Below are 25,778 nucleotides of genomic sequence, written 5' to 3'. Positions count from 1 at the left end.
TTGTCCCAAAGCTCCAGGTATATCCTGGGCCCACTCGGGTCCTCATGGAGATGTGGGACTGAGTCTGAGGCCGGGGTATGCGTGCTCTCCCTCGGGTCAGAGCCAGGGTCAGGGCACCCTGCTCCCCGCTAGGCTGCAGCACAGGACACACCCCACTCACAGTGTAGCCCCTCAGGGCAAATCCAAGGAGTCTCTGAAATTTAGTGTTCTGCTTATTTAGGGTCAGAATTTGTAAACTCCAACTGAAATAGAGCCCATCATTCCAGTACCTTGATTGGGAAAATACAGCTTTTTTTAAAAGAGTAAAGGTCAATATAAAAGGTCCAGTGCTATGGTCTGAATGTTTGTTCCCCCAAAATTCACATGTTGGAATCCTAATGCCTGATATGATGTTACAACAGGATGCCTTTGGGAGGTGATTAGGAGATGAGGGTAGAGTCCTCATGAATGGGATTTTCCCCCTATTTAAAGAGACCCTAAGCCATTCCCTACATGTGAAGATACAAGGAAATGTGCCTCTACGAAGAGGGCCCTCACTCAACCACGTCAGCACTCTGATCTCAGACTTCCCGCCTCAGCAGCTATGAGAAATGAATTTATACTGTTAATAAACAGTATTTTTTATTTTGCCACCCAAAATAAAAGTTGTTTTAGCAGTCCAAATGGATTAAAACAATCAGCAAGCAGTCTGATCCTCAACACTACCCCTTACTCTGTCCCCAAATCCTGGCTAACACATGGCCCTGGCACCTGGTCCCTGACCCCCTAAATCCAGCCCTAAACCTAAATTCTCACCAGCACCCTAACCCTCATCCCTTGCTACCATGGAAGATATGTTACCATTTACCCAATTATCTTTCAACATTTTTACAAAATAGGAAAATTGTGGCCAAAAGCTAACCACAAACATCCTTGAGACACGTAGTCTCATGGAGTCCAAGCTACCGCTTTTCCATTTTGCCGTTCAAACTAAGCGTTAGTTAAAAAATAATGTCGTCTGGGTGACACAGCTGGTTGAACATCCGACTCTTGATTTCAGCTCAGGTCATGATCTCATGGTCATGGGACAGAGCCCCGCATCGGGCTCCATGCTCAGCACGGAGTCTTCATGGGATTCTTTCCCTCTTCCCTCCGCCCCTCCCCCCATTTGTACATGCCCTCTCTCTCTCAAATAAATAAATAAATCTTTAAAAAAAATAAGTGTCTTCCCTAAGTATATCAGCATGGTACAGAAGGAGGCAATAACACAGTGATAGAAAACACAAGCTTGTAATAAAGAAAAAGTTTATTTTTAAAGATTTTTGGAAAATATGTAGTCAAGAATTTCAATCCCACACAGGAAACACAAGCCATGCCAAGAAGGCTGAAGTGCCGTAACTATGTTTATTGATACCCTTTCTATTTATCCAATGTATATCTGCTCACTGAAATCTTTGTTTGAAATTTCTGGCATTAATTCCCTGAAAAGGCCCAGACTGGCAAAAGCATTTTTACATACACAGCTGATTTTTACATTACATACTTTGATATTTATACATTTGATATTTCCTTTGCACGTCTATGGCTTTACTACTTTCAAGACAAAAATCACATACAGAAATACATACTTCTCAAAACATAAAAGTCAACAGTTGTCTAGAATGTGGTTTACAATATAGGGGTTACAGACGACACATCTGTCAGGAAACAGATAGTAGTAGTAGTGCATCATACTGGACTCTGGTGAGGGGCCCTTCAGCCCAGGAAAACCCATTTATAATTCTTCTCTACATGTATAAGATAAACACCAAACTATTTCACATATATTATATCTATATAAACTTTTAACCAAATTCTGGTTTAAACATCACAAAATGACAACATGTAAATACAAACACAAATGTTAGGAAAGGTTTGACATATACAGGGAAAAACATGTCTTATGCATTATGAAGAGTTTTTACAGTCTAGCATAAAAGCAAATGTGGTTTAAAAAAAATAAAATCCATATACAGTTAAAAAACTTAGTCAAGCCACCTCACCTGGTGTAACAGATTTCACAAATATCATGTATTTAACATTATGCTCCAAATGTCCACGTATTGCAGAGATTGCTACATATCAATTAGAATGATGTCAGCAAAGATGTGCACACTAGAAGTGACCGCAAGTAAACATAAACCATGCGCTTCTGAGACAAGGATGCTTGACCTTCAATTAAAAGCCAGGTTAAAAACGACCACGAGGTAACTGTCTTTACAAAGGATTACATTTTCAAATCTAGGGCAGCAGACATGTTTTCCCAGCTACGCATGCACACAGTATCCTGTGGAAAAAAATGATTCACTTACTTAAGAAAGAAGAAAAGGTTTAAAAATTTTTTAAATAAATAAATAAACAACCAGAACTCGGTTCAGCTGGTGAAACCAGAGAGACACTCAAGCTCAGCAACATCCAAGAGGCTAAGGGATAAAACTAGTCATGACTGACCCTACATCAGCACTCGGAGTTTGAGTTTCCTGTTAACGTCTTACACCATTCTTTTCTTTGGGTACAAAAAGTGAGTTTGAAAAGAACCAATGTTTTGGAATGACCAATGTAACTTGAAAACATCCTGCCATCTAACTGACAGGCGGCCTCCTCTTCTAACCCAGAACTTGGTCAACACAGACCGTGCTCCACCCGAAGGGCCTGGAGAAGGTAGGCTTCACAAGTCACCGTTATTCTGACGCAATGGAGCTACTAAAATACACATATTTGTTATTAAGAAAAATTAGAAAACACGTCTTTTTCTCCAGAATTATAAAAGATAAAATCTATTAATCAGTACTCTAATGTGATTACAGAAAAATAGCCAACTGAAGTTTAAAAAAAGCACAGGCTGTCTGTAACATTGTCCCCAATGCAGTTCCTGCATTTTTAATGAATACTTTCCACCTGTTTTGAGGAAGGAGCACATAGATGCCTTAGGTGCCCATTAGCATATTCAAGCTTGGGTCAACCAGTCATCCCTACCTACCCTTGGGGTAAAAGTTTATTACACACAACACCTGTTTCATTGTTGAGTCTATTCTAAGGAATTATCTGCCACTCGTTCTTCTAAAGGTAAGAAAAGGTGTCAGGAAAATATTCCTTGGATTATTTCAGAATTCGAGAGAGACATCTGGCAGTTTTATACTTTTATTCCTCCTCCCCATCACAATTTCCTTCTTTTAAAATTACAATCGACAACTCACATTAAGATTTAATCACATTCATTTAAAATAAAGGAGAGCTTTTCAATAATCTTCCCCGCTCCAGAGAACTAAAAGGGTGAGTGGGGCTCAGCGCCAGTAATTATGAGGTTGGTACTATAAAGTTCTAACTTGGACACAGGTGTGTCACACCCAGGAAAGACTTTACACACTTGCAAACTTGTGCTTTCTTTCACATTTTATGAGCAACACAGGTTACTTTCAACTTCACTGCTTCATGAGTAACGCAGACATGTGTGTCTTGGGTGGGAGACGGTCACCAAAGCGGTCTCTGCGCGCAGAGGTCAGAGTTTCACCAGAGCAAAAAGCAAACACCCTTCTCCAGGAGATTCTCTCCCTTTTGAGAAAACATTCTCCTATGCACCTTGTGTTTGTCAGATTATGTTAGCTGAAATGATACCAATGAGTGGGAATTCTAGAGGAAAACCAAGAACAAACTGAAAACAGAAAGGTGGAGAGGACCGCACCTCCTTCCCCACAGCATGTGCCCACGTGGCCCGGCGAGGGCGAGGGGCACAGCCTTCGGTTCTGCCTCCAATCGGTGCCCGCAGACTTACTTCTCTCGGTAGTACAGCAGGTAGTATTTTAGGGGATCGGGCAGGGGGAGGCTCAGGACCTTCTCGCGCAGGAAGTTCACTGGCGGGGCTGGCTTCGTTTCCGGCGGGGCCTTGTCCTCCTCCCGCTGTTCCTCTTCCAAGTCCTCACAGCTGTTGTCATCAGAGGGGCTGGAGATCCGACTGGCAAATACCTCTTTGTCCAAAAAGACGATGGTCTCCATGCGGCGGCGGCGCACTCTCCTGCGCTTGGCCCTGGGAGTGTTCTTCAGTCCGTTCCCGCCGCTGCTCACGGTCTCCTGACGGATGACCTTTTTAATGGTGGCCCGGATGGCGATGCGAGCCAGGTCCTGGAGGCTTCGCACGGCCAGCGGCGCTGTGGAGCAAAGGAGGAGAGTGTCAACCTCATGTGTGAGCGACCCACACAGGACAGGGCCCTGACTCTGGAGAGCCCACCGGTCACTGCCATTCGCGGGGCTATTTACAGCGCGGGCACAGGGGAGCATCTGGCTAATGTCAATCACAGCTCTAACGTGCATGCACGTGGTCCTTCTCAAAAGGGATTTTCAAACAGACTAACCCCAAACTTAAATGAGGAAAGGAAGAAAGGCCGTTTGTCTCATCAGTCAGAAGCAGAAGAAAACCATGGGTTGCAGCACTTTGCTTCCTGGACAGCCAGGTTCATGACTCTGTTTACTGTACTCGATTCTGGGTTCAAGCTCATCCAATGGGAACACAGAGAACGTAGGCCTCCAGAATTCTTTTATCTATCTTTACATTTTCACAGTACTTTACAAATTGAGTATTTGTTCCTTTTTCTTATTAGAGAAAAGCAAATCCAAAACATTTTTAATAAGTACAAAAACTCCAAAGCCTACTAAGGAAAAATAAAATCTGGTGATTAAAGTCCAGCTCAATTTAATGCAGGTGGTACACACATGACAACAAGAGCTTTGTCTTGAATGCGGAGGGATTAGGAGTTGTGTGTTAAATACAGTATACTCAAAGCCACCACCACTTTTTTTCCCTCCAGTACCTAACTTCTCCCCAAAAAGAAGACCATGTACAATACAGGGAGGACTCGTAGGTTGACTGTAACAGTTAATACATATCAGAGAGGCCTACACAGAATCCTGTGCAATGCTCCCTGTTCCACAGGAGCCCTGGGAAGCACCGGGGCCCCGGGCTCTCAGCACCTTCTCCCTGTGTCCACACCAGGCCTCCTCTCCTGCTCAACCATCTCCTCCTTGTTGTCCAAAACAGGCTCCAGCACTTGCCCCATGACGCAACACCACAACCATGACTCTCCGCTCACTACACCCACCTTTCCTTGCTCACCCCTCAGTCTGTTGAACCGACTCCTTCACGGGTGGCCAGACCTCCGGCCACCAAATGCTGGCCTCTCTGGCTCTCCCCCAGGTGCCGCTGGAAGGGAACGGACTTGGCCCAATTCTCTCCTGCCAGCTCTCCCTCCACCTCAGCTATAATGTTCCCTCAGGGGCTGATTCTATTTCCCCTACTGTGTGCCTATCAATCCTTGCTTTGACATCTAGGCTGTGGTTCTAGTAACAGACACTCGGAAGCGGCCCCCAAGGCTCTGATCTAGTCCCTGGGACCCAAATCTACCTAGGTCTACACCCTTCCTCAGAAAGACCCTATGTGCCTGCTCCAAAATCCCTTCCACCGTAGTTGCCACTGCCTCCACGGACACAACTTTGCTACTTTAGAAAACTCTGGCCCAGGAAGACAAAGTTACAAATAACTGGACTGTTCACCTCAGGAACCATAAACAACATCACGATTATTTATCATTCAGCATTTGCTCTACAGTTCTGGCCTCAAAGCTGGCATCTCGGGGTACTACCCTCTGAGCTGTCATAACTCTCACCCAGACCCAATCAAGCGCTCACACCAAGAGGCTTGTCTTCAACCAAACACCCAAGAAGCCTCATGGATGCACCGACTATGGCCTCACCTCCTGACACTCAGGCCGTGTTCTGCAAGGCCACGCCCTGGCTGATTGCGAGCTATGTTAGCTTCTCCTGGGGAGATTCCCAGGGAACACAACAAATTCACCCTCCAATCAGCCACCAGGGTCATCCAGAAGACAGAAGCACCACACATCTGGCGGCTTTCCACAGCCTCCATGATAAACTCAAGTCTAACCTACATAGTGGGCTAGTTTCTCCTGTACACCCCCACCCGGACCACACCATGGAGCGCGCATGTGCAAAGTCCCCATCAGCCTCTGCTCATGCCTTTTCTCCCTTTCTTCTCTCTTCAGAGACTTCATTTTCACCCAAAATGTCCCATCCTCTGTCAAACGCTCCCTGGCCCCACTCAGCCCCTTTCGGTATTCCACTGCTGCTCATTACCACATTTCACAGACCGCATCTATATAGCATGTGACCTCCACTTAGCAGAGACCAAGGCAGAGCATTACTATCTAATAAATGATTCCCACAAATTAAAAAAAAAAAATACTGGAAGGAATTTGCCAACATGTATTATCTTTGGGTGGTAAGATCATGGTGATTTTTTTTCCCTTTTCATGCATTTTACAAATTTTCTAAATGATTAGAATGCAGAATCCATGCTGAACAGCTTTACCTTAAATAAAATCATTTGCAATTCTCATTGCCGCGTAAATTTCTATTTAAATTACAAAACAGTATCTGGATAAATGCTGGCCCTGCTCTTCGCTCTTTCTGGGCCCACATCTGGAAGGAGCTGAAGGCACGGCCTAGCCAGGTAAGGCTCCAGGGTAAGCCTCCTACCACATACTGCAGACCCGCTGAAACATGTACCCCACAAGGCAGCCCCAAGGAGAAAAGGGTTCCCATGACTCTGAGTCCTCTGGCTGAGTGGTGCTGGAACCACACTCTCTCTGTGACACCTCCCCACACAGCAGAATTAACTCCCTCTCATGGGAGTCTTCTGCTTTCAATGGCATGACCAGCAATAATTCCTGCAGATTTAAAAGGCAAAAATAACCTAAAACAGGCTGAAAACCCATTATAGCTCCTTATAATTTTTCATTCTCTTCAAATCTAATGCGATTTTTTAAAAGATCTGAAAGATAAGTAAGGGTCTTTGTACTTACGTAACTGGACAAGTCTTGATTTTCCAGACTCTGAGTGACAAGGCTGGATTAGAGGAGCAAAAGAAACAGCCAGAATCTTTTTGGTTTCCCAAGCAGAAGGACCGGTTCGTGTTATCTTAGTCAACTGCCCCAGAGAGAAAATGAGAATATTCAAAGATCTGGCTACTGTTACTTTATATTTAATCATTCCTACATACAAACTAAAAAAACACAGATACGCTAATTATGAAATAACCTGACAAAAGTGGCCCCACATGTGATGTGACATGAAGTACACATAACGTATTAATATTATTGCAAGTACATTTTGCCTGAATATGCTCAAAGCCTCCAGACCTAATTTGTTTACAAGAAATGTGTATGTTAAAGAAAAGAAGTCAAAGGATAAGAAGAGACAATCAGAGGAGACAACTTCCCTGGGCTCTCCTCAAGAGTCAGTGCCAACAGTAAGGGGCTGGCGGGTGTTCTAAAGTCAAAGTCATTAAAGACATTCACATTCAGGATCACCTGCAAGGACCTCAAGGCTATTGTTTCTGGAGGACAGAAACAAAAAAATCTTCTTGCAACAAGGTGACCACATAGCCAACAGCAGCTACTGCTGCAGTTTCACAGTGACTTCCTTGAGGGTGAGTTTCTATGTGACATCACCACAACACAAAGACTGGCAGTGAAGGTCATCAAAACATTTCTTACAAGTCACAGTATTAGGGGTACCAAAGAACCTAGACAGACAACATGGCCCTCTTATATGTTCTGTGTGATGGTACCAGCTTCTGAAAGGCCCAAGCAGGTCACGGTGTTATTTTTGCTTGGCTTTGACATGTTAAGATTATACATTCTTGTCTAAAAATACCTAAGCCAGCAAATCCTCTAAAAACTATGATTCTATGTCATGAATCTTAGAACTGAAAGCATTAAAGTAGCCACATACTAGATAAACATCAGTAAGTCACTCACATTCTTGTGTACCAGCAAAACTATTTTTTTAATTCATTTTTTTAAGATTTTATTTATTCATTTCAGAAAAAGAAAGTACAAGCGGGCAGGGGGAGGGAGTGGGGTGGTGGGGGGAGAAGGAGAGGGAGAAGCAGACTCCCCACGGAGCAGAGCTCAAGTCCAGGACTCTGAGATCATGACCTGAAGCCGAAGGCAGATGCTTAACCAACTGAGTCATCCAGGCACCCCCCTCCCAAAAACTTCTTTTTAAAAAACATCTTTTTAAAGCTGAAGTTCTAATTATAATAAACATCAAATATTTAAAAACCATCAATAAATAATGTGTGAACCCTAAAGGAAAACTATAAATCCATATTCCATGTTCCAGACAAGGAGATGGATACTGAAAATATGTCTATGATCCTCAAATTAATGTACACATGACACAATTCCAATAAAGTGTCTGACTTATTTTTCTGATACAACAAAGATTTCTAAAATAAGTTAAGTAAAGGGGCACCTGGGTGGCTCAGTCGGTTAAGTGGCCAACTCTTGACTGCGGATCAGGTCATGATCTCAAGGTGGTGGGATCATGCCCCGCATCTGGCTCCATGCTCTGCGCTCAGTGGGGAGTCTGCTCCGGGACTCTTTCTATATGTATCAAATAAATAAATCTTTTAAAAACTAATAATAACAATTTAAATAAAGACATATTTAAAACAATATTCTGAGAAAGAAGAGCAAACAGGGGGACATCTAGCCTTGCCATCTACAACAATGATAGCAAGAAGCTGTTGGCTGTCGGCAAGGGTATGGATGACTCCTGTCCTGTGCTGCTGAGAGCAAAGCCTCTGGAAAGGCAGTAGGCGAAAGTTAAAATACAGAGTCTAATCAAGCACTTTTGCTTCTGGGACTGCACCTGAAAGAGGTCATGGGTGTAGACAAAGATTAAGAATATCCACAAACATGTCTATGCACAGCCTCTTCAAAGCAGCACTACTTATAAACAGCAAAAGAGTAGAAAGAACCCACATACTCATCAAAAAAATCACATTCTCATATACCAACAAAGAACATTTTTAAATAAATAAAATATAGACATAAAAAAGAATTTCTATTTATGCCAAACATCAAATACTTAAAATGAACAATAAATGACATATAAAACTATCAGTTTTTACTTCGTATGTTTGGATGAATACACGGAATGGGAAAAAACGTGCATATCTTCACTTAAGTTTTTGGGGTTTCTTTTTAAGACTTTATTTATTCACGAAAGACACAGGGAGAGAGAGAGGCAGAGACACACAGGCAGAGGGAGAAGCAGGCTCCATGCAGGGAGCCTGACGTGGGACTGGATCCTGGGTCTCCAGGGTCACGCCCTGGGCTGAAGGCCGCACTAAACCGCTGAGACACCCAGGCAGCCCCACTTAAGTAAAGTTTGAAAAAAAAAAAGTGTGTTTGCTTATATATTATTTGAACAAACAGACAGACCAAAAACAAAGTGGTTACCTACAGGTAAAGTGGAGGGTACATACATCTAAAAATTCTGTGAGTATTCATTATTTAGATTTTGAAATTTTGTAAATATCTCACAAAGTTATAAAACCTAAAATGGAAGTCCCTAAACATTGAAAACAAATAAGCTATAAGTCAGGCTGGCAGTGTAACCTCACAGGGAAGCATTATTTCCAGTGACTTTAAACCATACAAATTTGGGACGCCTGGGTAGCTCAGTGGCTGTGCGTCTGCCTTCGGCCCAGGGTGTGATCCCGGGGTCCCGGGATCAAGTCCCACATCAGGCTCCCTGCAGGGAGCCTGCTTCTCTCTCTGCCTATGTCTCTGCCTCTCTCTCTGTGTCTCTCATGAATAAATAAAATAAAATATTTTAAAAATAAATAAATAAAACATATGAATTTGTACATCCCCAGGAGAATATCCGGGCAATCTGAGGGCAGTGAGAGACCCAGCCTTCCAGTATGGGACAAAAGTGATGCTGTTGTAAGACAGAAGAAGTCAGAAAAACCCTCTGGTCCTGCATCTGAGCTCAAGTACCAACATAAACCCATGGTGTGTTTCATGTCCAAAAACCAAACCAACAAAAACATGTGTGTGTGTGCGTGTATATGGGGGTGGACTTCCCAGCTCCAGAGTTCCACTGAAAAAACTAACCCGACTAACCCAGCCTCAGATTCCCACAAAGGCCCTACTTTTGCCTTCTAAAAACACTATTTCCCACTGAACTTAAAATTAACAAGGATCCTCAAAAATGGTTAATTATAATTTTGTGGTACAAAATACACAAAATGAGTGCGGAACATCTTTTCTTACCAGCAAGTAACAAAACTACTGAGGTTATATCAGAGCCCAAGAGCCCTACTGACCAAGATAGGAAATCTTAAGCTTCATTAAGAATCATACAATGATTAAAATATTAATCTATATCCGTGAATTCACACCGCCAGTAGAAATCAAACAAAATCTTCCTATCCACCACCTTTAACTGATGCTAGAGAACCAGATTATTGAGGAAACTGATAAACAGAGCTTAAGAATCAGAATTTATCCAGCCTCTCCTTATAAAGTATACCTAGGGTAACCAAATAATTGATGCGAGTGTTTCTCTTTACATTAAGTATTCCAGGTACTATATAAAGTGGCAGGATACAAAATCATTGTGCAGAAATCCACTGTATTTCTATACACTAATAATGATGCAGCAGAAACAGAAATTAACAATCCCATTTACAATTGCACCAAAAATAATGAAATATCTAGACATAAACTTAAAAAGGAGGTGAAACACCTCTACTTTGAAAATTATAAAATACTGATGAAAGAAAGGGAAGATGACACAAAGACAAGAAATAGATTAAGGACCTAAACATGATACCTGAAACCATAAAAATCCTAGAAGAGAGTACAGGCAGTAATGTCTCTGACAACAGTTGTATCAACATTTTTCTGGATAGGTCCCCTGAGGCAAGGGAAACAGAAGCAAAAATAAACTATTGAGATCACATCAAAATAGAAAGTGTCTACACAGCAAACAAACAACAAAGCTAAAAGACAACCTACTGAATGGGGGAAGATATTACAAATGACATATCTTATAAAAGATTAGTATCTAAATTATATGAAGAACTTATACAACTCAACACCCAAAAACTAAACAATCCAATTTAAAAATGGGCAGAAGACATGTATACACATTTCTCCAAAGAAGAATCCAGATGGCCCACACTCACGTGAAAAGATGCTCAATATCACTCATCATCAAAGAAAGGCGAATCAAAAGCACAATGAGGGGTGCCTGGGTGGCTCAGTCGGTTGAGCATCCAACTCTTGGTTTCAACTCAGGTCATAGCCTCAGAGTCATGAGATCGAGCCCTCACTCAGCACGGAGTCTGTGTGAGATTCTCTCTTCCTCTCCTCTGCCCCTCCTTCTCATGCTCTCTCTCTCTAAAATAAATAAATCTTAAACAAAACAGAACAAAAAAACCCACAGAGATATCCACCTCACACCTGTCGGAATGACTAAAATCAACAACACAGGAAAGAAATGTTGGTGAGGGTGCAGAGAAAAAAGAACTCTCCTGCACCATTGGTGGGAATGCAAACTCTGGAAAACAGTGTGGAGGTTCCTCAAAAAGTTAAAAATAGAGCTACCCTGCGACCCAGCAATTACACTAGGTATTTACCCAAAGAATATGAAAACACTAATTCAAAGGGATATGTGTACCCTGATGTTTATCACAGCATTATCTACAGTAGCCATGATATGGAAGCAGCCCAAGTGTCCAAGGATCGACAAATGGATAAAGAAGACGTGTGTGTATGTGTCTGTGTGTGTCTGTGTGGGTATACACACAATGAAATATTATTTGGCCATAAAGAAGAATGAAATCTGGCCACTTGCAACAACATGGACGGAGCTAGAGGGTATAAGGTTAAGCAAAATAAGCCAGTCAGAGAAAAACAAATAGCACTAGTTTCACTCACATGTGGAATTTTAAAAACACAACAAATGAACAAAGGAAAAAAAGAGAGACAGAGACAAACCAAAAAAAATATACCTACAGAGAACAAACCCATAGTCACCAGAGAGGAAGTGAGTGGGGGCGGGGATAGGGAAAGAGGTAAAGGGGGTTCAGAGGACACGGATGTTGATGAGCACTGAGTGACATATCCAAGTGTTAAATCAGCGTATTATACATTTAAAATATAATACTGTACGTTAACTATACTGGAATTAAAATTAAAAGAAAAAATAATTTGAAGTACTGAATGAAGAGAAGTGACGGAATCAGAATGTATTATTCTGCATCCCTTAATGAGATAATGGATCAGGACCACAAGAGCACCGACAGCGTCGGGAAAAGAGAAACAACAGACATGATATGCCTCTTATGGAGGTGTAACACCTGGTAAGTAAGTATTCTTGCACCCCTCCTCCCCCCCAAAATTAAGTCAGACTGGAAACTAAGCAAGTCTTTAGATCCAACTAACAATTTATAGTGAAAATAGGGAACAGAAAGAATATGTAAAACATCACCACAGGGCTGTGTAATCTCCAAATCCAGACTATAGGAAACTCTGTAAGACAAATGACCTGATTTCTTCAACAAGTATATTGTAAGGAAAAAGTGAAGAACAAAAAAAGGAGAAGTTATAAACACTTAAGAGATATATAAGCCAAGGGTTCCTGGCTGGCTCAGTCAATGAGTGAAGTGTGCAACTGTTGCTCTTCAGGTCATGAGTTCAAGCCCCAGGCTGGGTGCAGAGATTACTTAAAAATAAAATCTTTAGGGCAGCTGGGGGGGCTCAGCGGTTTAGCGCCACCTTCAGCCCAGGGCGTGATCCTTGGAGACCCCGGATAGAGTCCCATGTCGGGCTCCCTGCATGGAGCCTGCTTCTCCCTCTGCCTGTGTCTCTGCCTCTCTTTCTCCCTCTGTGCATCTCTTGTGAATAAATAAATAAAATCTTTAAAAAATAAATAATAATAAAATCTTTAAAAAAAAAAAAGAGAAGGACCAATGAATGAAATGCAAGACATCTTGCAATCTTAAATGGAGCCCCATTCAAATAAGTTATTCAAACAAATTTTGAGACAATCAGGAAAATCTGAACACTAGCTAGCCAAGAAATGACTGGTAATTTTTTAGGTTAATAATGGTTTTGGGATATCTAAAAAATAGAGCCCTTATCTTTTATAGATACACACTGAAATATTTATGGATAAAAATATTGCTTTCCTTAGTGATATTCACTACTGCCTGCATGTAACAGTAAGTAACAGAACATGACACATGCAGCCTCACGTGCAATTCCAGGAGCCAGAGGACACACTATGGTCAACAAACCCACAGGATACTATATAAGCACTCAAAATGATGACCTGGAATGTCACATGGCTGAAAATTATCTCATGAATTTAGTAAAACATCATAAGTTCTAAACCTTCTTGGAAAAGGGTACAAACTATAAGAATCATATGCTAATATGGCTTAAGGTGGGGATTGTGAACAATTTTATATGTTCTGGATTTTCTACAATGAATGATTACTTTTTATACAAAATAAATTAAATGGTAACATTTTTAAATTGCAGAAAATCACACAAAAATGTACAGTCTCCTAATTTTTATCACTTCCATTTTTCCCTAGTTCTTTGTGATGGAGACATTATTCCTGATGACCAATTCGGGTCTGATTCATCTTCTTATTGATTACAACGTGTGTTTCTCAAGGAAGCACAATAGCAACAACATACAGAAACATGCATGACCAAACAGACTGAGACGAGATCCCTCCTAAGGAAGGGACTTCTGTGTAACACTCACTGTCACAGAATTTAACAATTAGAATAGAGTTACTCTCATGATTTTTATATGTAATTCTAACAATAGAAGAACCATACTAGAACAGCTGTGGGGGAAGGGAGGGAGGTGGGAGAGAGAGGGGGAGAGATAAGGAGCCAGAAGGGGGGTGAGGGGTAGGTTTTACAACACGGGCTCCAGGGTGCCCTGGCCCAAGTGAGGCTATCTGTGTGACCTGTCCCTGCCCATGTCCTCATCTGTGAGGGGGAGGGATGGTCATGAGGAAAGCAAGGAAAAATGTATGTCAACTTCTTGGCACAGACCTTGGCCAACAGTTAAGCGCGTCAGTTATGACAGGGGTCTGACCTTCTCTTCCAGTGGCATGACAAGGATGCCTCCTACTTTGAGAAGACTCTTCATGTACTCTTCATGCTCTTTCTGCACACCAGCCCCACAGTACACACGATCATACTGAGAACAATCTGGAGAAATCTCTAGGCAATTGCCAGTAACAAAGGAAGGTTCACAGAAGTCAAATCTAAAAGCAAAAAAATATTTTCCATAACTGAATAGATCACCTGTAGCAAGTCTATACAGTAAATCTATACTAACCACAGGTTATGTTCTCCTTGAACAATCCAATAGTGATATAACTGACAGAGCCAGACTTCCTATTATGAAAGTGAACATCATAAACATGATCCAGGCTTAAATCATCTACCCTCCAATCATCACTGTCTTTGCTCTCTTTTTATAAATCATTACCTTACTTAAGATCTACCAAAAACAAGTAAAATGAGGGGCACCCGGGTGGCTCAGCCAGTTAAGCACCCAACTCTTTCAGCTCAGGTCATGATCTCAGGGTCATGAGACCGAGCCCAGTGTTGTATCGGGCTCCACACTCAGCAGGAAGTTCCCGAGATTCTCTCTCTCCCTCTCCCTCTGTCCCACTCCTGCACTTGTGTGCACGTACACTCTCTCTCTAATAAATACATGAATCTTTAAAAAAATAAAATATAAAAACAAGTAAAATCAAAGAAGACTACACTTGGTATTTCTAAAAAATGTTAAACTCCAAAATAAGAATTTTAATGCCTTAAATAAAAATGGCAAGAGGTAGTTATATATACTGTTTAAAGACAAATCCAACAATTCTGTTTTTGAAACTATTAGGTGATAAAATGTTTCCTGTGTTGGAAACATGAAAATTGAGTAAAATGAACATTCTATTTCCTTCTCTTATTATGTTGGTGAAAAATCACCTTCCCCTGGTATCATAGTTAAAAAGAACCTGAAGCCCTCAAAAGCACAAAATATTTAAAAAATAATTAGAACAGCTATGCATATACCCCTGGTTCTCCTGCCAAAGCTGAATCATGCTTGCTAGTATATGAACACTAATAAATTTATTTCTCCCATCTAATAAAAATTTTAAATTGTAATTCACACAGCAATCCAAGGGTAGTATTTGATCTTACTTGTCAAAGCTGTCGCTGGTTCTAATAAAGAAGTCCAGCTTCTGCCTTGCATATTCTATTACATCTGAATGGAGTTCAACCCCGTGGTTCACACCAAAAGGACCTAAAATGTTTCAGAATAAGAAAACTTTTAGAACTAGGGCAAGAATTTTACTCTTTATTTCTATTTTATCAGCTGCAATGCACCAGATTCAGCATGTATAATTACATGAAGAAATTCGCGAGTTTTTGAGGTCTAACCACGTTATCAGACCTAAATCACTCAAGCTAATCTTTAAATATGCAGGGTACACAATGCTCATCACATTGTAAATACTGGTTTCTTTGAAATTACCAACTCCACAGCTTTCCTAAGCCTGGGTCACTCGGCTCTCAAACTGTTAAAGAATTATTTGAAGACATAAAAAAGCCAAGATCTACAACCAATAATTCAAGATCTTACTAATAAATTGAAGAAGAAAAACGTATTTCCAAATGAAACTGTACTCAGGACTATGTTCCACAAAAGGTCACTAAAACAGTCAAATAGGGACACAATTATTTTGATAATCATTAAAAGAAAACTGTAACTGGGGTTCCTGAGTGGCTCAGTCAACTGAATGTCCGACTCTTGATTTCAGCTCAAGTCATGATCTCAAAGTCGCAGGTTCAAGCCGCATGTCAGGCTCAGACTCAGCTTGGAGTCCGCTGCAGATTCTCTCTCCTGCTCTCCCTCTGCCCCCCTCCCACTCATGCACACACTTTCTCTCTCTTAAATAAATAAGGTCTTCAAAAAAATTTAAACAAAAGAAATAAAATATAGCCAAGTTACAATGAAACATTTTTTATATCTAAGGAAATTTATCAATAATCGGCAATAAATTGGTGAGAAAAGTTACAAGCCCATTTAACAATAAAGGTGTTCCCTCCATATAAAACTGCCTCTGGATGAGATCTACTAACACAGCTTAGATGAGTCACTTTGTTGTGGGAATCCATTTATATGAAGGTCAAAAACAGGCAATGCCTATTTGTGATGATGGAGGACAAAGCAGCGCTCTCCTCCCTGGAGGCAGAAGGGCAGCATGAGAGCTTCTGGGATGCTGATTCTACTCCATACTTCGTTCTGGGTGGTGCTTGTATGAAGGTGAATACTTACAGAACAATTCACCAAGCTCCACACCTCACACTTGTTCATTTACTGCAGATTAACTTACACAGCCATTTTTAAATATCTCCATGTAAAAATCAACAGGGCAAGTAAAACTTATTTACTAGACAGATACACTGAAGTCACAGTGCAGCACCTAACCCTACAGTCCAACAGAAATACTAGAAAATAAGCAACCATCTGTGCTTCTGTATCTTTACATTTTGCCACTTGGGCTTACCTGGTCCCCTGACAGCACAGCAGCCACCCCAGGCCAAGGCTTCCCTCTCCACCACCTGGACAACTCATCTGGGGCTCTCTTCCCTCAACATCTGTCAAAGGCACACCTGCTGCTAAAACATTCTCTGATTAAAACACACCCTACCTGAGAAGTCACATTTTCACTATTTACAACATCAAATCCAAATTATCCAACTTCAAGACCCTCTGTCAAGTCCCTGACTTTCATCCCCACTGCTCTCTAGCTAGCAGCACCTTTACTTTCTCAGTCATCATAGTTTCATTAGCCCCTCACCCTTTATCAACACCTATTAAGCAGTTAATTCTAATAATAGAGAACACAGCTCCTATCCCCAAAAAGCGTTAACACCAAAAAGAGCAAAACACATAGCCCCCAACGCACCTCAATAAAAAGAGGACTATGAGGGGAGGGAGCACATGGGAAGAGTCAGAACTGACACAGGAGGCCCATGGCACTGAAGCCATACCACAAGCCCCCATGCCCCCCCCACCCTCCAGGGAGGGCACTCCACTCCCTAATCTCATAGCACTCTCAGGTCAGCCGTGTGTGGCACAAAAGGGATAAAGTTCAGGGCCAGGCAGAAAGGCAGGTGGGTTCAAAAAAGAGTCAGACTCCAGGCCTCACATCAGCTCTGGAGTGACGTGCATGAAGCAATGCTGAAGGCGGAATAAACGGGGGAGGGTGGCCCAGAATATGTGGTATCCAGACAGAGACGCCAGTCCAGCGCGTGCAGCCTCCTCCCTGCAAATGCAAGAAGTCTACCCGGGAAAGGAAACTCCAGTCACCTCCTTAAAATACATCACAGCATTACAGAGTATCCACTGCAACCCCCAAAAAGTTTTCCTTCCTTCCTTTAGATCTCTCCCCATCTCAACAGCTAATTACATTCCCAGCAAACAGGGGACTCAGAGAAGAGAAGCCATTTCTTTCTAATTCCTAGGGAATGTCAAGTGCCAACAGGTCACCTCACATTTACTGTAAGAACTGAGCATCTCAGTTCTTTTCAATAGCATTTCTAACCTAGTCTCCCCAAAACAGCATCTCATCCTTAGCTCCCCCAATTTCTCTGCCCCACTGGAGGGAATCACCCTTCCCTAAGTCCACAATGATACATAACCTGAGCTATTCCCAAAGCAGTCTCAATCCAAGACAAATTAAATTCAAAAAGTATTTAGCTTTAAAAAAACAAAACACAAATAAACCTATATATTTGAGGATAACAATCTATAGCCTAAAGTCATATGATCAGTCTCAAAACTTCACCAAAGTCTTCAAACTTATAAAGAACCAAAAATTTGATTCCCTACTCAAAAAAATCAACTGTTACAGTTAAGATTTTCTCTAACAACCATAAAGAAACGAAGTGGTGGCATCCATGGTGACGACTAAAAACAGGACATCTAGCACCTGCACCTGCGGTCTGGATGCCACCCTCTCTCACAGATGCTGCAGCAGTCCCAGCCCTGCTTCCTCTTGAGAGAAATCTTTTAAAGCACAGGTGAGCCCCTGTTACTCCTCTGGCAAAACCGTTCTACCTCTACTCTAAAAGCAGACACCTAAACCCTCAATTGTCTGGTACTGTTGTTTCAATAACAAAAATGCGAATTTCCAAAAAAAAAAAAAAAAAGCCAATTCCCATGTGCAGCCTTACAACTTATTTGGGAAAAGAGGCAAAAACTGTGAAATTCTTTCCATCCCTGGAATTTATTTACACTGCCTGGAAGACCTTTAAGTTCCAGGGAACTTTAAACTTAGTTTACAGAAAGAGTGACAAGGCAGGCTGGGTGATTGTATTAAACAAAAAAATCACTGTAAGGCCCCAATTTACATAATTCTTGAGGTGCTGTGTTGTCCAGAAGGAGGGTGTGCTGCACAGGCAGTGGAGGAATCCCTCCTCCTAAACCTGAAGCCCTCCCTTCACCAGCCCACCGATGACTCCATATAAACGATACCAGACCCAGACCACGGCTCAGAAGGCCAAGGGCAATGAGACAAGGTCCCTACAGAGGAAACACTGCCAGCAGACTCGTCTCTCCCACACTCCCCGCAGATTTACCTAGAATGAGCCCCACCATCGAGCTGAGGTAGCCCGTGCCACTGCCCAGGTTTAAGAAGGAGAGCCCCGGCTGCAGGTCGAGGGCTTCCATCACTTCTGAGTAGATGCAAGGGGCCGAGAGGTGGATGTTTCCATGCTTCCACGCCAAGTCTTTATAAGCGTTTTCCTTAAATTCTTCAAGATAATAATCTGCGCGGTCGATAGCTCGGAAAGCTTGCTCTACTAGCTCGGTCCGGATGTACTGTGCTTCCTTCAGATTGTCTATCAGCTCATCGTTGTCTTCACCAGCACTCACAGCACCTCCCATCTTCAAGATCACGCTTAGGCAATACTGTAATTAAAAATGTTTTAAAAAGCTATTTACATCGACGGTAAGAGCACAACAGTTAAAGTTCTAGTAACATGCCAATTTCAAATTCTGAATTCTGAAAATATCACAGATGGGATGTATTTTGTCAGCACCCACCTGCCCAAATTCAGAAGGAAAAAGTTAAATATGAAATTCTATTATTTCCATCCAGAAGTAAGCTTGTAATTTATAATATCAAATGAATTCAAATGAACTTGAGGTAGCTAATGCATATTCGACAACTGAAAACATCATTAAAGTATGAATTCAGTATTTTACTACAAGTTGTCAATCTACAAAGTCAGGTATTTAGAATTAAAATTATCTTGAATATAAATCTGCCTCAACAGGGATATATTCATGTACGGCAAAGTCAGTGGATATAAGCATAAAAAGAATATACATATGGTGTAACTTCTCTTTGAATATTTCAAATGCTACAGATGAGTTTTGATAAATAATCTTTAAAAGAAAAATAATATGAAATAAAGATAAACAACAAACAATAAAATTATTCGCTATTTAATTTTCACATTTACCTGGTGTCCTAAATTTTACCTGACAACTCTATGCCCTCACAGACACATAAATACCAGGTCAAGGAATCCATCCAATCTGTTCACTTGGATATACAAATTTCTGGCAAAAACACCACTAACAAAACTCTTACCCAAAAGGACCAATGGTGACATTTTATTTGTAACAAATACGAAATCTGTTTCCAGGCTATAGCTGCTACAAGAATCCTACGCCCACTTTGGAAGTATACGTCATGCAATCTTTCTGCCTCTTTAACAATAAAAGGTACATTGCTTACCTTCTTCCCAACTGCTTTCAAGAAGAAAAAGCAACAATGTGATGCCCTCTGAGCCACATGCTAACATACAATGTGCCTCCAACTAATTCACAGGGACCTCATCTTCATGAACCATAAAAATATCTTCTCCAATTTTATACATACCCCATGTAACTCTTTCCAAAAGAATGATTTTACTTCACACAAAATGGTAATGTTTTACAAAACACTTGATATAAATTGCTGGGAAAACCAGGAAACACCAGGCTTCACAAAGACAGACACATTTTCGGATTCAGAACTTCCATAATAACGTACTATAATTTATTATTACAAAGTCTATCATTGTGTTCCCCCTCACAATCCTCTGGATTTCAAACAGCAGAACAAGAATCATAAATCCTGGGGGAATAGATTCCATATACATACCCCACACACACTACTGGCAACTGTGATGGGAGAGGTTTTCCCAGGAATAAAAACACATGATAATCTTCAGCTTCTCATAACAAATATGTGAAACGTGGGGCTTAGTATAAATGCTCTTCTGCTTCATGGTTGAACAGTTCATTCTCATCAAGATTTTAGAGATGAGTAATATGCTTTCCAAATCACCAGGATGGTCTAATTACTAGATTTTCACCTCATCAAGTTGTTTCAGAGCCCTTGTTAGGTTATGGTCCACAGCCAGTTAACTTAGCCGATGGGACAAAGTGCTAATGAAGTCAACTTTAATCTTCAATAAGCCACTTAGTTCTGAGGCTACAGTCTACATCCCTAGTCTCCGACAGTCACCTTACATTTAGGTGACCATTTAAAAGTGGAGTTGTGTTCGCTGTCTAAAGGTCTATTTACAAAAAGGCCTGGAAATCACACAGCTTCCACGGTGGATCTCATGTGCATAATGCTCTACCATCCCATCTCAATACCATCATTCCATCTTTGGAAAGCGAACACTAACTATAGATTGGATAAATTTTATTTTCTACTAAGTCATCTATCACTTATTTTCAACTCCACCTCACTTTGAAAGTTTATTCATATCCAAAAGCTAGAACTTTAGTAAAAAGAGCTACAATCTCCCAGTCACAGGAGGTCATGGAGGTAAATTGGGACCAAGCAGTTATTTTGCTCATGATCACACACCTGTGCGAAGGGAAAGCCAGAATTCAAACCCAGGACTGTCTAGCCAAAGGCCTCCATTCTTTACCCCACACCAAATGCAGCTTTTAAAAATTCCCAAAGGAAAAACCTTCTGTAACACGTAACATGTTGGTAATCTTTGCCCCACATGACAGACTAATTAACAACATGGTCACCCTCTCTGTTGCCATTGGTAGGATGTGTCACCATCTACGGGGTCTGAGAATATTAACTTTGCCAGGTCATCTATCACTCCCTCACACTGAACGCCATCACTACTTGTTACTGACCCACCCAGGTTCAAAGATATCCTTGCCAAAACAAATCTGGATCTAATCTAGTCAAATCCAATTGTCCCAAGTAATGGGAAATAATTTTTGGATGCTGTACTTGATTATACTTTGTAAACCTCAATGTAATTCACCACTCTGGGTAACTGGCCCACAGGACACCTTACTATCGTACTGCTCCTTCCAAAACCAACTGCCAAGCACAGTGTGGGGGGAGGGGCAGCAGCGGGCATGGGAAGGCCTCATGATTGACAACCCAACCAAGGAGGCTATAGCTGGGCCAGTACAGCCTGAATCCGTAATGGGTGTTTGCGACCCCAGCCTACGCTGGGTTTGTCAGACAAACATGGAGTGCCATGTTCCAAGCTGAGTATCACTTAAGGGAAATATGCACAAGGGAATTTCATGTGGAAAATGAGCTGGGGAATAGGATCTTGCAGCGTAAGCCATGAAAGGTTTCTCTTTTCTGTAACACGAGTGCCTGACTCAAGTTTTGATTGGTGAGGAATAAATACTTTGTGTCCTGCCACTCAACGCCATGAAGAGTCAGGCCACCTCCCTTTGGAGCGTCCTTTGTTTGAGATCAGATCTTAGAGGATTTCCATGAGAGACTTTTTGGGACACTTGTCTTTTCTCTACCCATGCTTTAAATCCCCTCTTCTGCTTTTAAGTCCCCAATAAAGAGCAAGCCTGAGAAGCCCTAGGCTCCCACCCTCAACCCCAATACAAGCAGAACCCCAGGCCTGTGCTCCCCTGAGCGCTCTCTTCACAGCCCTCCACCTCACTGGTGGGCCCACGTATGCCGTAAAATTTCCAGGTTCTGTGAATAATAAACAATTATTTATTTGTTTGTTTATTTATTAATTTATTTTTAGTTTCCTGATGGTTGTCGCTGAAAGTTGTCTTTCCACCCTAACAATAGGGGCCGGTCCAACCACACCGGTAACTGATGGAGGCCCGGAGAAAACAGAACCCAAGCCACACCTCCTGCCGGCAGAATAATAGAAGAAACAGACTCATCTTGAAAACCAGAACTCTGCAAGGAACACATGTAGAGGGATTTTTTTTCAAATACTTGAAAGGCAGCCACCTATACATACACCATTCCCGGACCTGATAAAAGCTGGGTCGGTGAGACACGGTAGGTGAGAGTAGTTCTACGTAACACAGAAAAGCTTCCTGACACCTAGAACTCAAGGCCTGAACTGTTCTCAGGCCCGGCCTCGAGCACCCCCGCCCCCGGGACGTCCCAGGCCAGGGACAAGCTGAAGTGGGTCCAGGGGCCTCGGCACCGACCCGCCGCGCAGGTGCCCTCCTCCACCTGTAAAGCGGAGTCACAAGCACAGCCACAAGGTCTGAGTTTATAGGAACCTTACTTCACTAATTCTTGAATGACAGTGTACTCGACACCCAAGTGGAGTTGGTTACTTCAGCCACTCTTCTGCCAAAAAGAAAAGAAAACCATTACAGGCCTGTGATGAATAAAGGGGAGGCGGAGACCCCTTCGAGGGCCGACCGAGCACGCACAAACTCGGGAGGCACATCCCACGGGGGAAAAACGGGGGCCCAGCCCAGGCGGCCTCCTCCCGGCTCCGCGAGGTCGGCCCGAGGTCAGGGCCGTGGGCGCCCGAGGTCGGCCCGAGGTCAGCCGCGGCCCCGCCTCCCCAGGCATCCCCGAGGCGTGGAAGGCTTTGTTTTGGTTTCGGGTTGGTTTTTCCTTTTTTTTTTCTTTTCCAGAGATTTAATTTTAAGTAATCTCTACACCCAACACGCGGCAGGACTCACAACTGCAAGATCCAGGGCGGGAGGCCGCGCGCTGAGCCCCCGGGCGCCCCCGGACCCGCACCTTCCTGCTCCGTGAGCTAGGGCCTGGCTGCACGTCCGCAGTCAAGCACGGGATCGGGATCGGATCGGGATCGCGTAAGCCCCGGGCACCAGGACACAGACCCCGGGAGGCCCCGCCGCTGCTGGGCAAACCCCGGGGCGCAGGGGACAACCCCGGGGCGGAGCAGAGGACAGCGACACCTCGAGGCGTTGGGGGGTGCGGGAGGGGGAGGAGGAGGAGGGGAAAGGAGGGGAGGGTTGAGGGAGAGGAGGAGGAGGAGAAGGGGAGAAGGTTAGGGGAGGAGGGGAGAGGAGAGGGAGGGGAAGGGGTGAAGAGGGAAGGGAAGGGGGAGGGGAGCTCAGGGACGGGAGAGGTCGCCGACCCGGGGGGGAAGGCGCGCGGGGAGCCCGGGGAGGAGGGGGGAGGAGGGGCGACGGCTAAGGGCCGCTGGGGGGGAGGGGAGGGGGGAGGAGGGGAGAGGAGGGGCGGGGAGGGGACGAGGGCGCCCGCGGAGGGGCTGCGGGCGCGCGGGGCCGGGGGAGGGGAGGACGCACGGGAGGGAGGGGTCCGGGAGACGCCGCCGCCCCCGCAGGCCGGGCCGAGGCCGGCGGCGGCGGCTCTACCTCCGGGCTGGGCCGCGAGACCGGGCCGCCCGGCCGCGACCTGCAGCTCCTCGGCGCCCCTCGCCCGTCCGCCGCCCCGACCGCCGCCGCCGTAAACATCCGCCGCCCCACTGCGCAGCTGCGCGCAACGGCCCGACTGCGCGTGCGTCCCGGCCTGGCGCTTAAAGGGGCAACGGCCGGTGGGCCCCGGCGCGGTCCTCGCGGGCGGTCCGCGGGGCGGGGTGGAGGGCGGCGCTCCGAGCACCGTTGTCCCCGCAGCACCCGGAGCCCAGGCGGGGAAGGGCCGGAAGGGCCGCGTGATGGACACTGAGTCACGGCAGGGGCTGCCCTGGCGGGCGGCGCGGAGGGGACGTTGGAGCAAAAGTGGACGAGGGGAACCCACCTGCGCCGGAGAGGGCCCTGGGCCGCAGAGCGGGACCTCCTGCCGCGGCCGCACCCGCACCCGCACCCCGCGGCCCGAATCCCTCGGGGCCTCAGCAGGGAAGCGCGGGGTTGGATGAGACTCCGCCAAGCTCGCCCGGAATGCCCGCGACCCCGTGCGCCCCCTGCCCCCCCTGCGCCCCTGCCCCCGTGCGCCCCTGCCCCCCCCCCCGTGCACCCCCGCCTCCATGCACCCCTGCGGTGGAGCCGGCCCACAGTCAGCCCCACCATGTGACAGGTGACACACACCTAGCGTCGTGGATTCACAGGGTTGGGTTCCTAGAGGACGACGGAGCTTGGGCAAGGGGCAGCCTCGTACGACTTCCTTGGGTCCCATGAGGCAAAGAGAACTGTTTCTGCACAATCCGAGTGGGAACAATCGGAAAGGAGCATTATTCAGTTATGAAGTTAGTGAGTCGTGGAAGGAAGGGCCTCCAGAAGAGCGCCCTGGGGTGATGTGCTGGGTGACACGAGGAGCGGCTGCAGACCCCACAGACCTAGGGAGCCAGGGTGTGCGTGCACCCAGGTGTGGGCCACACGGTGCAGAGGAGGGGTGCGTCTCAGGGTCGGTCAGGGTGGTCCCCGTGAGGCCGGCTTGAGCTTCCGGCGGCTCGTCGGACACCACGTAAGAGGCGGAGCCCCGAGGGTAGACGTTTGACCGGATCTCAGAGCGGGGAGTCACCTTCAGCAGCCTCATGCCTTAGATGTTGGCCAGACACGTGGCCTCTGCCCAGGCTGCCCTCCAGGTAACAAGAGTCTGAAATACCTTTGCTGGACATCCTGCATCTAAGATCGTTCTGCATCCCCAGCGTGGCCTCGTGGCTCTGTGTTCAGGTCCACTGGCAGGGCTTTGCTAGATGCTGCCTCCCCTCCCCACCCCTGGCCTCCCTGGGCCCTGCCCTCTTCTGCTGCTCTGATGCCACACATCCCTTCCCAAAATGCTTGCGTAGCCTACCCAGTAAACTCTGTGAAATCCCACCCCACTCTTCCTTTCACTGCAGCCGAACCTCACATGTGGTTTTCCACATGAGCTTTTAGCAACAGAACCTTTTCTTTGAACACAGTTTTGTAAGTCACCCCATCTCTACAACGGTTTACAAGCACTGCTGCTGTTGGGGAGAGGGCTTGCCACCAATCTCATGACCTTGACCCTGACCAACCTCATGATCTTGACCCTGACTCGGAGTCCTGCCTACCTGCATACCTTTGGTCATCTGTGACTGTTTCAAATCAGAGCCTTAAAGCCATCCTTGACCCCCTCCCCACTGTCAGGGGTATGTCCTCCGTATACGCCACCCTGTCTTGTCCCTGTATCCCTCACCTTTAGCTAGGAGAATGTCTTAACTGACCTCCTGCCTACCCTCTCACTACCCCTCCCTGGGCTCTGCCAGTGGTCTTCCTAAAAGCACGGTATGATCACATCTGTCTTCTGTTTAGATCTTCCCTTAAGACCCATCTGCTTGGCTCTCCCAGGGTTCCTTCCCCCACCCCCTCCACATCAGTTCCACCATCCATGTTCCACCATCATTATTAATCTTTGTAGAGTGTCACACTAAGTTCTTTACATGGGTTATTTCCATGAAGTAGATACCAACGTGATCTCTGAGAATGAGAAGAGCTGCCTCTGACATTGGGAGCTGGCCTGCCGCTCACCACAAGGCCATGTATTCCGTTGGACATAAGCAATCTTGCAGAGGCACTCCATTGGGTACAGTGAGACAAAGTGTCCTAAATATGCCCAAGCACAGACCAAAATGAGGTCC

The 25,778-nt window shown here is 44.6% G+C and overlaps 1 protein-coding gene across 6 annotated transcripts; it reads right to left on the bottom strand.

The window, feature by feature from the left end:
- Positions 1–1,267: 1,267 nt before the first annotated feature.
- PCMTD2 (protein-L-isoaspartate (D-aspartate) O-methyltransferase domain containing 2) lies at positions 1,268–23,719 on the bottom strand. 6 transcript variants are annotated; one of them, XM_077874044.1, is made up of 8 exons: positions 23,596–23,719; positions 22,524–22,588; positions 18,570–18,900; positions 15,123–15,225; positions 14,011–14,182; positions 6,891–7,014; positions 3,791–4,163; positions 1,268–2,305 (listed from the first exon to the last, which is right to left on the bottom strand). In XM_077874044.1, exons 3-8 carry the CDS (start codon positions 18,874–18,876, stop codon positions 2,260–2,262), a joined length of 1,125 nt encoding a protein of 374 aa, XP_077730170.1. In that variant the 5' UTR covers positions 18,877–18,900; positions 22,524–22,588; positions 23,596–23,719; the 3' UTR covers positions 1,268–2,259. The 6 variants fall into 6 exon arrangements, with proteins under 6 accessions (XP_077730170.1, XP_077730173.1, XP_077730171.1 ...); XM_077874047.1 differs by having other exon boundaries at positions 23,527–23,645; XM_077874045.1 differs by lacking the exon at positions 23,596–23,719 and adding an exon at positions 22,933–23,206.
- Positions 23,720–25,778: the final 2,059 nt, after the last annotated feature.

This window comes from Canis aureus, chromosome 26 (genome assembly GCF_053574225.1).
Source record: "Canis aureus isolate CA01 chromosome 26, VMU_Caureus_v.1.0, whole genome shotgun sequence".
Lineage (NCBI taxonomy): Eukaryota > Metazoa > Chordata > Mammalia > Carnivora > Canidae > Canis > Canis aureus.
The sequence above is the reverse complement of the archived record's forward strand: the minus strand, read 5'-3'. Positions and strand labels throughout refer to the sequence as shown.

Excerpts from the sequence above, each read along its gene's own strand:
- PCMTD2 (XM_077874044.1), bottom strand. The coding sequence starts at position 18,876 with ATGGGAGGTGCTGTGAGTGCTGGTGAAGACAACGATGAGCTGATAGAC. Across the intron at positions 14,183-15,122 it reads ACCAGCGACAGCTTTGACAA|ATTTGACTTCTGTGAACCTT; the intron begins GTAAGATCAAAT and ends TTTTGCTTTTAG. Across the intron at positions 7,015-14,010 it reads TCATGCCACTGGAAGAGAAG|TTGACTAAGATAACACGAAC; the intron begins GTCAGACCCCTG and ends TCTCTGGGGCAG.